The sequence below is a fragment of the Canis aureus genome, chromosome 14, assembly GCF_053574225.1.
Source record: "Canis aureus isolate CA01 chromosome 14, VMU_Caureus_v.1.0, whole genome shotgun sequence".
In the NCBI taxonomy this organism is placed as follows: domain Eukaryota; kingdom Metazoa; phylum Chordata; class Mammalia; order Carnivora; family Canidae; genus Canis; species Canis aureus.
Genome location: NC_135624.1, coordinates 38,937,622 through 38,953,490, shown reverse-complemented (window position 1 = coordinate 38,953,490; position 15,869 = coordinate 38,937,622). Strand labels below are relative to the sequence as shown.

At 67.4% G+C, this 15,869-nt stretch overlaps 1 protein-coding gene across 2 annotated transcripts; it reads left to right on the top strand.

The window, feature by feature from the left end:
* Positions 1-680: 680 nt before the first annotated feature.
* Positions 681-13,027, top strand: GPR20 (G protein-coupled receptor 20). 2 transcript variants are annotated; one of them, XM_077847443.1, is made up of 2 exons: positions 681-777; positions 11,533-13,027. In XM_077847443.1, the coding sequence occupies exon 2, from the start codon at positions 11,559-11,561 to the stop codon at positions 12,627-12,629; it is 1,071 nt and encodes a 356-aa protein (XP_077703569.1). In that variant the 5' UTR covers positions 681-777; positions 11,533-11,558; the 3' UTR covers positions 12,630-13,027. The 2 variants fall into 2 exon arrangements, with proteins under 2 accessions (XP_077703569.1, XP_077703570.1); XM_077847444.1 differs by having other exon boundaries at positions 704-782.
* The last annotated feature ends 2,842 nt before the right edge of the window (positions 13,028-15,869 follow it).

Below are 15,869 nucleotides of genomic sequence, written 5' to 3'. Positions count from 1 at the left end.
TTTTCGACCTGCTGCCCCATCCTGAGGGCCCTGGTCACCTCCAGGTCTTTCCCATGCACTCAACCCCACATGTCCCCACGAGGTGGTAGCGCTCGCAGGGGTCACAGCAGGTCCCGTAGGGGCCCCGGGCTGGTGCTGGCCCCACCAACACGCCCCGGCACGCGTGCGCCCCTGGGAAGCCACATCCGCCCCAGGGACATGCGGGAGGGGCACCCACGGGGGCCAGATGCTAGGGTGCGGGCCCAGGTCCCAGGCGCACAGACACACCCAGGCTCAGAACACGCCAAACACAGAAAACCCAGAGAGCAGTTCGCGAGCCCGCAGAGCCACGGTGGGCAGACGTGGGAGGGACAGTCCCCCTCCCATGTCACACAGGAGCACCCTGCACTCTGGCCTGCATCCTCCCCCAGACCGGGTGCTAGGAGGACCCAGAGCCAGCCCCAGCTCGGCGCCCCTCAGCTTTGGCTCTGCCCCCCCCCGTGCCTCAGTTTCCTCCTCCGTCTGGGCGGGGGCGAGCTGCCCGCTGCTGCCCCTGGCTCCCTCCCCCGGGCCCTGGAAGCAGGCTCCTCCAGGGGGCCGGCCGCCGGGAAAGGAGCCCGCCCCGCCCCCACCCCGCCCCCACCCCTCCGCTTTGCCCAAAAGGAGCCCCGGCGCGGGCCTGACGTCAGGCCCCAGGAAGGCGGGTCGGGCGCGGACCGAGTGGCCCGCAGAGCTGCCCCGAGGAGGTCGCCCGGCTCAGCTGCGCCGCCTCTGCCTCCAGCCGCGGAGCAGGCGAAGGTGCGGTGAGTCCCCCGAGAGCCCGACGGTGCCCGAGCGTCCTCAGTCCCCAGCCGGGCAGGCAGCGCAGGGGCCGTGGGGGCCAAGGGGCCGAGGGGCCAAGGACCTGCCCCCGGACCTGGGGAGGGGGGAGGCCAGAGCCTGAGAGGGGCCTTGAGGTCGCACCCCGAAGGGAGCCATTGTACAGATGGGAAAACCGAGACCGAGGACGCGGGCGGAGCGGCTGCTGGCGGCTGGCCGGGCTAGGTGGAGAGAGGGGAGCGGGGACTCCCGGGGGCTGTGGGGGCCTCCCTCCTGACCCCGGAGCCCCACCCGTGCTGCTCCCACGCCCCCTTCCCTGGATTTCATTCATCCGCGCGCTCATTCATTCAGCATCTCGCTGCTGGGCTGCGGGCGCCCAAAGCTGTGCCTCAGTTTTCACACCTGTGGAGGCACAGGGGCGGCGGCGGAGGCCAGGCCCCGGGAGGCCCGGTGCTGAGCAGCGTTGGGCCGCTGGCCTCCGGGGCTGGGGCAGGGCAGGGGTGCGGCTTCGAGGGCTCGGGCTCTCGAGGGCTCGGGCTCCCGGCTCCCGCTCGTGCAGCCGCGGGGAACCTGAGGCCTGGGGCGGCTGGCCCCCCGCCCCCCGCGTGAGCCCGGGAGCTGGCACTGCCCCCGCCTGGCTCGGGCCGCTGCAAGCGCCCTGGGAGAAGGGCTGCGGGAACAGGGTCCCGAGGGGGGCGGGCGGGTTGGGAACTGGCCTGTGGCCAGGGTGCCGGCGGGACAGACAAGGAGCAGCTGTGCAACCTCGGGCGCGCCGGGGCTGGAGAGCCGGAGGGGTGGTGGGGGAGCTTGCGGCCCTCGGGCCGCGGCTGGGCCTGCCCACTGGCCCCCGAGTGGCCACCCCCAGCCGGTGGGCCGCCCGGGGTGCCCCCTCCCCTCCGACGGCTCCCCCGCCCAGTGGCCGTGGGCAAGTCGCCGCCCCTCTCTGAGCCTTGGCAAAAACAGGGGTGGGGGTAGGGGGGCTGCTGCCCCTGGAGCCCTGGTGTGTGTGGGAGGGGGTTTCTCTGAGCACCTGCACGCGGCTCTCGGCCCTCCCGGGGCACCTGATGTGAGGGGGTGCGTCTCCACACACCCGCTTCACGGAAGATGGAACCAAGGCCCAAAGGGGCCATCAGGTCATGCAGCCAGCCCAGGCCCTGCCCTCCTGGGACCGCCAGCCCCGCAGGGGAAGACGCGCAGGGGAAGACACAGGAAAGGGAATGACCGCCAGCCGCCAGGTGGTGGGAGGGCAGCGGAAAGACAAAGCAAGGCGGACAGAGAAGGTGGCCCGCTGGCTGGGCGATCTGGGAGGGCTTCCCTGCGGGAGGTGCCCTGGGGTACGAGGAAGCCCCAGCAGGGCCCACCGGCCCCGCCCCGCCCCGCCCCACCCCACCAGGGCGCTGCCCCGCAGCCAGCGGAGCCCAGGCTGACCCTCGGGCCTCTTGAGGGTCCCGGCTCCTCCACTGCCCAGAACCTCTGCTCCCCAGGTCCTCTGGGGCCCCTCCTGCGCCCATTGTTCCCGAGCCACTTTCTTACCCACACCCCCAACCTCGTCCCCAGCCCGAGCTCCGAACGGTGGAGCCAGCCCTGCCTGGGATCCTCTGTGCCCTCTGCACCTGCTCCACTGGGGCTTCAAGGTCAGGTGTGACCCCCCCGAAGCTCAGGGTCCTACCTGCGAGTTGGACCCCGATGCAGGGCTGTGGGGCCTGGGGCGAGCTGCTGCCCCCCACCCCCGACCCTGGGCTCCGATCCCCCGTCTGCACAGGGGGCTGCAGTCAGCCTTCGGTGGCCTGGGGTAGGCAGGAGACTCCACGGGGCACAGTTCAAATCGCAGCCTCTCCACCCCCACCCCACCCCCGAGTGACCCGGACACACCGCCTACCATCCTGGACCCCAGCGTCCTCACCTCCTCACCCTCAACGGCAACGCAGAACTGGGGCATCTTGGGAGGAGTCAGCGGGAGCCTAGGAGGAACTAGGAGGAGTGGTCTGGGGCGGGGAGCCCTGAACTGCGGGATCACAGCTCTCCCTCGCTGGAGGGGAGTGCGGGGCCTGAGGGAGGACCTCGCGAGCTGGGGACGAGGGCCCTGCAGCAGGTGACATGGGCAGAGACACTTGCCGGGCAGAGGGAACAGCAGGTGCAAGGGCCACGAGTGCCCGCCTGAGGATCTGCCCCCAGGGAAGCAGAGGTGGGGTGCGCCGCTGTGGGCACCCCAGGGTTGTGAGCACCAGCGGGACCTCCACGCGCAGCCCAGCCTGGAGCCGCCCCTCCCAGAGAGACCACGCAGATGGTGGCCTGTGAGCAGGGTCAGGCCTGATGGCGACCAGGTGCCCTTCTCGACAGCGCTCCACCCGCCCCCTCCAGTGACCCCTGTCCCTGAGCTGGGTGGAGGGAGCCAGGCCCGGATGGGAACCTAGATTCCGGCTGCCGCCACCTGGGACCTGCTAGGGGACCCAGGGCCAGGCTGGCCCCTGTCGGGGACCTCAGTGGGGACCCAGCAGTCCCTGGATGGAATAAGCAGAGAGGCTCAGACCAGCCAAAAACAGCAGGCGATGTTCTAAAGCAGATGCCGTGAAACCAAGAATAATCGTAAAAATAAACAGGCAGATGGTTCCCCCAATAATGGCTATTTTGGCCTCGGGAGGCTATGAGGGTCACCCCCCAGCAGCATGGGCACGCACAGGTACGTACGCCCCAGCAGTGCCCTGGTGCCCAAGCCCCAGGTCCACAGATGCCAGCCGCCGACCCTGGTCCCTCTCCTGCCTGCGCCCGAAGCAGTGGACCTGGGTTTGATTCCCAGCTCCGCCAACTTTATGCTGTGCGACCCAGGGCACGTTGCTCAGCTCTCGGGGCCTCTGCTCCCTCATCTGTAAGCTGCTGAGTGGCTTTCAGGCGTCCTGAAGGTGTCTGGGCCACCACAGATGCTCTTGGCACTTCGGTCAGGGACAGACTGGGCCTGCCCTCCATGCCTGCCCCTCTCCCCCCGACCCTGCACAGACCAAGCTCCGGGCTGCCACCTGCCCCCGTGCCCTACATGGCCGGCTGCAGGCAGCGGGCTGCAGGGTTGCTGTCCCCAGGGGTCGAGGGCAGCCTGGGGAGGAGCCAAGATGGCAGGACACGCCCACCTCGGCCAAGGAGGGGACCCCCAGGTCCCAGCTCCTGACCTTGCATGCGTGTGGGGCACGGGGCACAGACCAAAGAGCTGAGAGCCGAAGCAGGGGAGTGCAGCCCCCGCCGCTTGGCGCGGCCACCAAGCAGGGTGGGGAGGACAGAGGCAAAGGACTCCCTGCTCTGGAAGATTCCCAGGGCACGAAAGCAAGCATCACAGAGGCTTTGAGAAGCCAGGCTCTGAGCGCCCTGGATGACCCTTCAGGTGGGGACTCAGGTGCCTCGGAGCTAGACAGAGATGACACCCAGCATCTCCGGTGAGGAAACCACTCCACAACTCTAGCTAAGCCCTGTTTGACCAGCACCAGGGGCAGGGTGACAGGGACGGGCTGGACCCACCAGGGTAACTGGGTGGGCTCCCTGGAGGAGGGGACAGCCCTTCCTGGCTGGGAGGACCATTGGAAGCCGAATCTAGGTTGGCGCCCAGAACACCAGGTGGGTTGCGAGGGCCCAGGCCAGGGGTGGGATGGGCGGGCGCTGCAGGCCAGGGTGAGAGGTGGCCTCGCCCTGCAGGCCTTGGCAGGGCTCAGTGACGTTCCCTCAGCCCCGAGAGAGATGGATGAGGCTCTGTGCTGGGCTGTCGGGTGCTGGAGGTGCAGATGGGAGTGCGGCCCACACTCCCCCTGCAGCCCCACCCCTGCCCTGTAGCCCCACCCCTCCCTCCAGAGGAGCCCCCACCCTCCGCCCTCCCCTCCAGGAGGGTTTCCTGTGGAGGGCTAGCCCAAAGTCCCAAAGATGGGAGGGCAGGGAAGCCTTCCAGGTGGAGGAGTAACTTGGGCAAAAGCAAGAGGTCAGAGGGTACACAGAGGGCCATCAGACTGTTGGGGTGCTGGAGGACTGGAGAGAGGGCCCCCCACCTGCCGGGGGCCTCAGGTCCCTCCTGGGAAGGGCCCCGACCACCGGGCTTCTTCTGGAGCATCTCAGCCAAACTCTGGGAGGCCTGTGATGCCCTGCTGGGGGGGAGGGGCCTCCCCACCTGCGGGGGTCAGGGGAGTTGGGGTCAGAAGGAAACACTGCCCTCACCACGCTCCCCCTCCTGCCCCCCTCCCCTCCACCTCTGGCCACACCTGCACCAGGTGCTCTGGGGCGGAGCCCTCCTCCAAGGCTGGCTGGGGCAGGAAGTGGTGCAGGAAGGAGGCCTAGAGGTCACCCCTGCCCAGGAGCCTGCCACCCTTGGGCCGGATCCTGTGTTCAAGGCCCTGTGAGGGTGGCTCCTGGCTTCAGCCTCCCAGGCTGCTCACCCAGGCTTCCACACCTGCGAGTCCGCTGTCTCCTCCAGGAAGCCTTCCCTGATCCCACGGCCCTGTGGCTCCCAGCCACCATGCCAGCTGGCGGCCCATCTGCTCCACCCAACACACCCTGCAGGTGTCAGGGGAACCCTGGGGCAACGGGGGGGTGGTCAGGCCTGGCTCTAAATCGGACCCTGTTCCCCCCGCAAGGCATCAAGTTCTCACCTGGAAAATGGAAGGCCTGGCATAGGGGAGAGAACCCCAGGGGCCCCCACAGAAACACCCCAAGGGCTCTCTGCATGAGAAAGGTTGCCTTCAGGGTCACCCGTGGGGGTGGCAAGCCCCGAGGCCCAGCTGGGTAACCCCAGCTTAGTTGCTGAACCCCCCGTCTCTGTGTCCTGTGTCCTAATGTGCTCAGTCCCCGTCCCGATAATAGCAGGAAGCCAGATGTCCTTTCCACTTGCTCCCCTCTTGCTCCCGGGGGCAGGCGGCAAGAGTCAGCAGGTGGGGCCAAGCGGAGGGGCCGGGGGCCCTGGGCTGGGCTCGCAGGGAGCCAGTCCACGCTGCAATAGAGGAAGACTTTGTCTTCCGAGCAGCTGAACAGGCAGCAGGCTAACCGGGTGCGAGCTCCCCATTCTCGGAGGAGTGCAAGCTAAGCTCTCAGGAATCCACCGCTCATCCCCTCGAGGGTTCTGAATGTCTCTGCAATCCTCTCCTCTGCAGAAATTCACGGACGGGCAGGGAAACCAGGCAAGTGGCCAGGCAATGACAGAGCCACGGTGCTCCAGGGGCCCAAAAGAGGCCACAAATGTACTTGGGGCAACCAGGGAGGGCTCCCTGAAGGAAGGGGCATCTGAACAGAAGAGATCCTGTGTGGATCAGAGTGTATTGGTAGGATTATTTCAGCCACAAGCGATGGAAACTCAGCTCAGAGTAATGTAGGTCGAAGAGGGGGAGGATAGTTTCATTTAACCAACAAGCCCCAGGATGCCAGCTTCAGGCAGGGCTGGATCCAGGCACCAGAGCCACCTCCTCAGGACTTGGTCTCTGCGCTTGGTCCTGGCGGCCATCAGCACCTTGAGTCTCACCTCCGACCGGTGGGCCACCCCAGGGAGGGGAGAGCTGTGGGTGAAAGTCCCCGGGGGACTGGCCACTGCAGCCCCGGGCAGCTCATCCCCGGGGCTCAGTGCTGCAGGGGCCCAAGAACAAGGCTGAGGATGGAGCAGGAACAAGCCACAGAAGGGCTTTAGCCCACAAATGGGGAAGGGAGGCTGAGCCATCCTGCCCAGGGGTGTGCAAGGGCCTCCTCCCACCCCAGGGCGCCCTGGGCCTGGGCCTCACCCCGGCCCCCAGGAGGCCCCCATCCCTCCTCTGCCCTGCTCCCTGGAGGAGCCGTTTGGAGCACTCCTGAGACAGGCAGGGCCCCCAGCTGGCACGGACGTTCCAGAAGGGGCTGGCGTGTCCAAGCCCTGGAGCACTTCGGAGCTGCAGGTGCCCGCTGTGCAGATGGCAAGACAGGCATGCGGGGGGCCTGGGAGGGTCCTCCCACTGAGACCCCCCACTTCCGTGAGACAGGCAGGAGGAAGACAGGCAGGAGCGGGAAGAGGGGAGGAAGGAAAGAGGCAGGGAGGGAGAGGCCCCTGCAGAGCTGGAGCCCGTGAGGGGGAGGAAAGCCCCGGGTCTCCACCCCCTCCCACCAGGACCAGGACTCACACCTGGGGGCCCAATGTCCGGCAGAGAGCCCCTGCCACCGAAGGGGCCCCCTCTTCCTAGCGCTCACCTGTGTCCGCACGTGGCCCTGCCCCCGCCCACCAGGACCCCTCCGGCCCTGCCCCGCTGCCTCCTGACTCCCCGCCTGGGCCCACTTACAGGTGAGGGCACTGGGGTCTGTTCTAAGAAGAAGCGGGTTTAGGACTGGTGACGGCCCCCGCGCCCACCCTGCCGAGTCCTTCCCGACTGACCCCGAGCCCCGGAGAGCAGCCTGCCTCCCTCTATTCCGCCCGGAGAAGCACCTGACGGGCGTTGGCGGAGCCGGTGGAGCAGTGGGCAGGCCAGGGGCTGCGAGCCCAGGACGGTTGCCCTACAAGTTTCTAGGCCCCGGGCTGGCACCGTGCCAAGCACTACGAGGACGTGGCCTCTGCCCGCGGGGCTCCAGCCAGCTGGCCCCGGCTCTGAGGTCTGCTCCACCTCAGCCAGGCCCAGGACACCTGCCAGGAAGGGGGAGGGGACAGGGCTGTGCCACCGCTGTCAGACTGGCTCCCAGGACAGCCGCGCCTCCCCCCTCAGGCAGCGGAAGGCACTAGTGACCCCACTTAACGGATGAAGGGAGACAGACTCCGGGGCAGGGCTGAGGACAGCCAGAGGTCGCTGGGCCCGGGCGTGCCTCGCCCCACTGGAAACCGGGCCCCTGGGCCTCTGCTCGCTCACCGCCCAGGCCCGTCGAGGGCCAGGTCTGTGCCTCTGCCCTCCGCCTGGGCGGGCAGGCCCGGGGCCAGGCTGTCCCCACAGAGGAGCAGAACCTTCTCTCCTTTCCCCTCATTCCAGGCTATATTTAGAGGCCAAGCAGAGAGCGAGGCACGTGGGGAGTGGGTGCCGTGGGCCTGCCGCCGGAAGGGGCCGCCAGCCTGGGTGTCCCCGTCCTCCCTGAGGACCGGGGGGCTGGCTGTGGTCTCGCCCCAGGCAGACCCAGGTTCGAGTCCTGACCTGTCCCTCCCGGAGCTTCGGTTGCCCTGAGAGTGAGCGCAGGAGGCCCGGGACGGTTACCCGGTTACCCGGCACGGGGAATCCGCTCAGAATCAGCGGGAGGAAGGCTCTGCTCAGAGAGGCTCATCTGCAACCCCAGAGTGGCGGGTGGTGCACGGGACCAACCTCTGCTGGCCACGGCTACTGTGCAAACGCTCCCATGACACGACGGCTCTGGCCACCGCCCACTGGGACACCCCCCACTGCCCTGACTCCCATCTTCCTGTGGGAGCATGCACAGGCCCTGGCCGGCAGGCAGGGTGGGGGCCCTGTGTGGGCACCGTGGGAGAGCGGGCAGGGAGAGGCGAGGGGGAGCCGCAGGCCTGGGTGGCAGGAGCACAGGGGTGCTGGCCATGTGTCAGGTGGAGCGGGATGCTTGGCTGAGGGTCACATCCTTGACCAGAACAGATTCGGGGGTTGTCAGGGGAAGCCACCTCAGTGAGGTGTCAAGGAGTCGTGGGGAGGCCAACGGGAAACTGAAGCCCAGAGAGTGTAAGTCCTTCCTGAGGCCGTGTGGGGGAAGGGGGAGAGGGGGCTCCTCGGCCCAGAAGCTCCCAGCCCAGCTCCTCCCTGCCCCAGAGAGGGGTGGGCCAGGTGCCATGGGGCAGGATCAGGAGACCATCAGCAGGCCACTGCCCGGGGGACCCGCCTCCACAGACCAAACATGGGGTCAAGAGTCCTACAGTTGAGCTCCTCATTGTTCAAAGCAGAGTGAACAGATGCTCTGGAGAGGGATCGTTACATAAGAATGGCACATAGAGGTGAGGCAGGGGGGTGGGCTGTGCTGGGGGCGGGGGGTCTAACAGAGGCAGAGACAGAGACAGCCAGACTCAAAGAGAGAACAAGAGACGAGATGGTGCATGTAGAAAGTCAGGGATGGGGGATCCCTGGGTGGCGCAGTGGTTTGGCGCCTGCCTTTGGCCCAAGGCGCGATCCTGGAGTCCCGGGATCGAGTCCCACGTTGGGCTCCCGGTGCATGGAGCCTGTTTCTCCCTCCTCCTGTGTCTCTGCCTCTTTCTCTCTCTCTCTCTCTATGTCTATCATAAATAAATAAATAAATCTTTTTTAAAAAAAAAAAAAAAAAAGAAAGTCAGGGATGGATGAGGGCTCAGGCTGTGACCAGGGTCAGGGCTCAGAGAGTGACCAGGGTCAGGGCTCAGGTTGTGACCAGGGTCAGGGCTCAGAGTGTGACTGGGATCAGGGCTCAGAGAGTGACCAGGGTCAGGGCTCAGGGTGTGACCAGGGTCAGGGCTCAGAGAGTGACCAGGGTCAGGGCTCAGAGTGTGACCAGGTCAGGGCTCAGAGTGTGACTGGGATCAGGGCTCAGTGAGTGACCAAGAACAGAGCTCAGAGTCCGATCTGGATCCGGGCAGGATCCTGTACAGCAGGATCAAGGTTCCTCATATTACTGGGATCAGGGCTCAGCTTTGTTTGGGATCAGGGTTCAGACTGCGCAGACACGTCCATCTCTCCTCACCTGTCAGGCCCAGGGGCGTCCTGAGCAGCCTGCCCACCCCCACCCCCGGGCCGAGCACCCTGGCAGCCCTGGCCTGGACCCTCGGGCACCTTGAGCCGGCCGCTGACCAGCGTGTGAGGCTGGCCGGGAGAGTTTCCTGGAAGGGCAGGATCCCCGGGGCCGGCGTCATCCTGGGACTGTCTCCCAGAGGAAACGTTCTGTAATGTTTATTATTTGTCTCTCCCTGTGACACTGAGTCGAACCTACTGCAGACACATTGGAAAACCAAAAAGCATGTGGAAGGGAATCCAGAACACTGCTCGCCGTGCGTCCCTGGAGCCAGCGCCCAGCGCTCCTCCAGGCTTTGCCAAGGCTCATTTATTTTCTCGCGGTAGAGAGACAGGCTGGGAGGCATCCATCGCCTCCGCGGGAGCAATCCTGGGGCCCCCCACGGCCCGAGCCTCCGGATTCCCAGCCTGGCGGCCTCCGGCTCCTGCTCAGCCTCCGGAAGATCTCTCCCCGCCCGGACACCCCTCGGGCCTCCCCGTCTGCCCGAGGCAGCATCCACACACACGGCCAGCGGCCCCGCGTGTTCGGGTCCACACAGAGCACAGCCTGGCCCAGAAGGATGGGGCGGGGGGCTGAGCCCAGGGCCCCCATGGAACGGGTGTGGCCCAGGGCCTGGGCAGCTGGGGGCCCAGAGGCAGAGCCGATGGCCTCAGCAGGTGCTGACGTCTCTGAGCCCAAGGGCAGAGGCACCGTCTGACCCCCCAGCCCGCGCCTCCTCCAGGCCAGGCGGGAGCCCGAGCCTCAGGCAGCAAGGACTCCTCCGCTGCGCCTCCCCCCTAGGCTGCCCACTTGGTGCCCCCCCTCACCCCAGGAGAACTCAGGATCCCCAGTCCCGGGGCGGAGCTGCCACAGTGAGCCTGCTCCCCGAGGCCAGGCGGCAGCTGGGGGGGCCATGGGCAGTGTCCGGCCTGCTCACAGCGACGGCCCACGGCCACGGGCCACAGGTCACGGGGCTGGGGTGGGGGGTCTTCCTTTCCCCTGGCAGGTGGGGGGAGGGCACACTGCGGCCAGGATGACCCGCTAGGCACCCTTCCTCCCCGCTTCTCCCCAAAGTCAGCTCCTTTCTCCTGAAAAAGTCAGAAATGTCCTTATTTGGAGCATCAGCCAGGCCGGGGTGGGGGCAGGGGGCCTGTTAACCCTTCACGTATAAATAGAGATAAATCTCGGCAAGTTAAACACGCGGCGCAGGAACATAAACAGGGGGGGCGGGCCTTGCGCCGCAGGGAGCGCAGCGTTTATTTAACTCACACCCGCCCCACTGCTGCAGGGCAGGGGCTCGGGGCTCCAGGAGGGCAGGGGGGCGGGGCGGCGCTTGGACCCCGGGCCGGACACTGACCCGCCACCAGCCTCAGAGGAGGCGAGGACAGATGGCTGGCCTGGAGGACGGGGTCTGACGCGTGGGGGTGGGGGCGGCCAAGGGGGGCCATCACGACCCCAGTTGATCCCTCAGGAGCTCACACTGGGGTTTCTCCGGCGCTGCTGGGCTCGGCTGATCCTCCTGGCGGCTCCCAACCCCTGCCATACAGGTTAGGACGGAGCCCAGAGAGGTTAAGCGACTTGCCTGAGGCTGCACAGCAAGTATGGGAGGAACCCCTTGGAGTCTCCAAACAGACATGTCTCTACAGCTTACCTGTGCCACCCCCTTCGTCCTCCCCGGCAGTCCTGGGCCGGGGCTGCACAGCAAGGGCCTTTTCCCTTTTTTTAAGATTTTATCTATTTATTCATGAGAGACACAGAGAGAGGCAGAGACATAGGCAGAGGGAGAAGCAGGCTCCCCGCGGGGGGCCCAACACAGGACTCGATCCCGGGACCCCGGGGTCACGCCCTGAGCCAAAGACCCCCCAGGCTTTACTTCCTGCTACACTGAGGAGTGAGGAGCAGGGCTCAGGACACTCACACTCTGCTGAAGCTCCACCCCGGCAAGTGCAAGGGGGAGGTCCCGCGGAGGGCAGAGGGCAGAGGGCAGGCATTTTAGGGCCCCAAAGTCCCAATGATGGGAATGCTGGGGACTCGGTGAGCAGGTAAGCAGGCCCAGCTCTGACACCCAGAGGTGACCCGTCTCCTTCCTTCCAGGCCCACGCCGCGTGCCGGCCGCCGTCATGTCCTCTGCGTCTCCCGTGGGGTCCTGGGCCCCAGCGGTCCCCAACGCCACGGCGGCGGCCAACAGCAGCGAGCCGGAGAATCCCCTGTTCCAGCAGTTCGCCCGGCTGGACGAGGAGCTGCACGCCGCCTTCCCGGGGCTGTGGCTGGCGCTGATGGCCGTGCACGGCGTCATCTTCCTGGCGGGGCTGGTGCTCAATGGGCTGGCGCTGTACGTCTTCTGCTGCCGCACCCAGGCCAAGACGCCATCGGTCATCTACACCATCAACCTGGTGGTGACCGACCTGCTGGTGGGGCTGTCCCTGCCCACGCGCTTCGCCGTCTTCTACGGCACGCGCGGCTGCCTGCGATGCGCCTTCCCGCACATCTTCGGCTACTTCCTGAACATGCACTGCTCCGTCCTCTTCCTCACCTGCATCTGCGTGGACCGCTACCTGGCCATCGTGCAGCCCGATGGCTCCCGCCGCTGGCGCCAGCCCGCCTGCGCCAGGGCCACGTGCGCCTTCGTGTGGATGGCGGCGGGGGCCGTGACCCTGTCGGTGCTGGGCGTGGCGGCGGGCAGCGGGCCTTGCTGCCGCGTCCTCGCACTCACCGTCCTGGAGTTCCTGCTGCCGCTGCTGGTCATCAGCGTGTTCACGGGCCGCATCGTGTGCGCCCTGTCACGTCCGGGGCTGCTGCGCCAGGGTCGCCAGCGCCGCGTGCGGGCCATGCAGCTGCTGCTCACCGTGCTCGTCATCTTCCTCGTCTGCTTCACGCCCTTCCACGCCCGCCAGGTGGCCGTGGCGCTGTGGCCGGATGTGCCGCACCACGCCAGCCTCGTGGCCTACCATGTGGCCGTGACCCTCAGCAGCCTCAACAGCTGCATGGACCCCATCGTCTACTGCTTTGTCACCAGCGGCTTCCAGGCCACCGTCCGCGGCCTCTTCCGCCGGCACGGAGCCGGGTACGAGCCCAATAGCAGCAACATGGTCAGCATGCACAAGAGCTCCCGGGGCTCAGGCCACAACCACATCCTTGGCGCCAGCCCCAGCGCCTTCACACAGGACCTGGCCGACGGGCCTGGCGCTTAGTGGGCAGGTCGCCGCAAGAGGACCAGAGGCCGGGGCTGGCCAGGCCAGGGCAAGGGCAGCGGAGACATCAGCTCTGCCCAGGAGGGCGGGCGGGCCAGGTTCCCCCAGATGGATGGGTGACGGCCCCCCGGGGCACCGCAGGGAGGGTTCGAGGCCACACGGCGCCGCGTGAACAGCACCGTCTGCCACGGGCTTCTCGTGGACGTGGCCATCTGACAGCGGATGCTGACCATCCCGGGGGCACAGTCCGTGTCCAGCCAAAACTCAGAGGGACGGTGGGGGTGCTGCTTCTCCCCTGGCCCCTCCTCACCCTGCAAGGGATTCCCCAGAAACAGGGACAGAGGTCTTTTTAGGTCCTAGGGGATCCCACAGAGGCTCCCACCCCCTCCCCCACACCCCGGGCCCCACCCCCCGGGCCCCAGAGAGAGCCAGGACCGAAGGGGAACGTGGGGATCACACATGTCACTTGAGCAGACAGACGGGGACAGGGGCTCTGCGCCTCTGAAAGACAGGGCTTGGGGTCCCGTGATTACAAGTGAGACGGGGGTGCGTGGCTGGTGCCCGGACCCGCGGCACCTCCCGTACGGAGAGGCTGTGCTCTGACCATCCGGTGCAGGAGGGGACGAGCAGCAGGTGCAGGTGCCCCCGCGGGAGGGGGGGGCCGTAGGATCAAAACCCCCCTGGAGGCAGCTCCGACCTTCCCAAAGTCCCCACCCCAGGAATGCCCGGGGGCGGCGGGGCTCACGGCCCCATACTGTGGATGGGACAACCAAGCGCAAAGACCTCGGGCAACGAAGCCAGGCCCACCAGCGGCCCGCAGACAGAGCCCCTTCTCATCCTCGGGGCCAGAACACTCTGACCCTGCTCTTGCCTGGCTCGTTCCGCTCCTGCCCTTCCTGGGGGCGGGGGGGTGGGTTCTGACTTAGGTCTCTGATGGCCTCCTCTGAGCTGGACTCTGGGATGGCCTCCACATGCCTTCTGCTGAGAGCCAAGCTTCCCGAGCCCTTTGTAGACGGCCGTAGGGGCAGGGGCAGGCTGGGGGAGAGGGGCCCGAGGCTTCCAGGCAGCAGGCCCCACCCTGGCCCGCGGCCACGGCCCCTGAACAGGGTGTGATGGAATCCGGCCTCCGACCTGCCCACCCCAGCAGAGAAGTCCTGCAAGCCAAGCTCCAGGCCTTGGTCAGCTGGCTCTGGACTGAGTGCCCCGTCCTCCACGCTGGGGGCCCTGGAGGGAGGCCCTCCCGGGAGGCAGGGAGCCCGTGCCCATGCTCCAGATGAGGAAACTGAGCCCGGAGAGGAACGTCCCAGCCAGGGTCACAGCGAGCACTGGGCACTGCGGGGCCAGCACTGTCTCTGCCACCAGCCCCACCCGGAACCCCACGTCAGCGGCTCCTCCGACCCCAGGACACGTCGGCCCAAGGCCTCCCTGCTGGAGACCGAGGGGGTCCACAGCTTGCTCACAGGGTGCTGGCGCTGCCAGGCCCTCACCGGGCTGCCTGCTGGGCCTGGAGGCCTGGTGCTCAGCATTGCCAGCATCCACGTCCTGGGCCCCGACCGCAGCCAGGCTCCGTGCCGCAGCCTCTCCCCGACCTCGCTCAGCGCAGGCCTGGGGCTCACCGGGGACCCAGAGCTGCCCGAGGTGGAGGGGGCACCTGGGAGCCGCCTGGGTGCCAGGAAGCGCGTGGCAACTGGAATGCCGAGCTGAGGGCCAGTGGGCGCTAGGGGTGGGTTTTGGGGCTGGGAAGCTCCCACAGAGCCCTACCTGCTGTCCTGGCCCCGCATCTGGCCGCCGGGGGTCACTCGGCACAGGAGGGAGGGCTCTCGTCCTCCACGGTCAGCAGCCCCTGGTTCTCACGCTCATCCACGCTCAGGAGTGAGTGTGTGACACCCACCGGCTGCTGTGTTTGGCGGTGGAGGGGTTGCGATTTTTCTGGAACAACCCCTTCCTCTGGAGGAGGGGTCTCTGTGGTAGGTGAGCCGGTGCAGACCTGGGTCCAGGACCCGGGTCTGTCCCTCCCTGCTTCCCGGCTGTCGCCTCCATAATCCCCAGCAGTAGGAGGGAAGAGCCGCGGGCAGTGCTGGGGTCCATGCCCAGGACGGCACCCGAGGCCCCGGCCCGAGGCCCTGAGCTGGAAATCCCAACATCCAAGCTGGGTGCCTCAGGGCCCCCCGGGTGCAGGGGGAGGCTCCCACCACCCGAGCTGGAGACAGAGCCCACCTGTCCCCTGAGCTGGGCGGGAACTGGGGGCAGACCTCGCTCCTCTGAGATCGCGGGGTCACGGCCCCCCCCACAGAGCTCTCTCCAGGCAGCCTCAGCTGCTCCCTCCTCTCCTTGGCGTCGCAGCTGGAGGTTAGGGGGCCGGGGGGGGGGGGGAGCACCCCACAGCCCCCTCAGAGGCCTGCTCCCACCTCCTGAGGTCTGGCTCCCTCCTACCCTGGCCTCGTGGGGACCATGGGGCTCCCCGAGGCTGACTCGGCCTGGCCTTGCTCCCATTGGGGCCAGGGTGGAGGTCTCTGCGCCCCCTCCCCGTGGCCTCTCTTCCCCGATTTTTCGAAAAGCCGAAGTGACATAACAGAGCGAGTGTATTTATATCTGATGTAAACAATCTCCTTAGCGAGAAGTCCTCATCCTGAATTAAACCTGTTTATTCCCTCCGTGCCCTCAATTCCGGGAGCCCAGGGTGGCAGGGGTGGCCGTGGGGCACTGAGCCGGCCAGGAGCCCACGCGGTCCTCCAGCCCTGTCACCATCCCGTGGGCAGCCCGGCTGTGTGGTTTCAGCAGCCCCACCCGACCTGGGCTTAGGGGATGGAGCCCTGCCCCCCAAGAAGGATGGAGGGGTAGGAGCAGGGGCGGCGGAGCTGTGGGCAGGGTATGGGTGCAGCACGGGGGTCGGGGCGCGGACCAGCAGGACGTGTCGTCGCCCCAGCCCCGTCCCAGCCTTGCCCGCCCGGGGAGAGGTCGTGGGTGACATGGGTCAGCTGGCGGGGGGGGGGGGGGGGACAGCACTACCCCTGGGCCTGCAGAGTGCCACCCGGTGTCCTGTTCTCTGAACCGGCCCAGACCCCGGGGAGGTGGGCATCGTCCTCTCCCTTTCCAGGTGGGGAAGGGGGGCTCTGGGGATGCAGGATGGGGCGGGCCCTGGGGCGCGGGTCCTGGTCCTCCCGCCTCTGCCCCAGCCCTGGGGGGAAGGGGTGTGCCTGGAGGCGGCTCATCACTCTGCTGTCTGGCACCCTCTGAGGC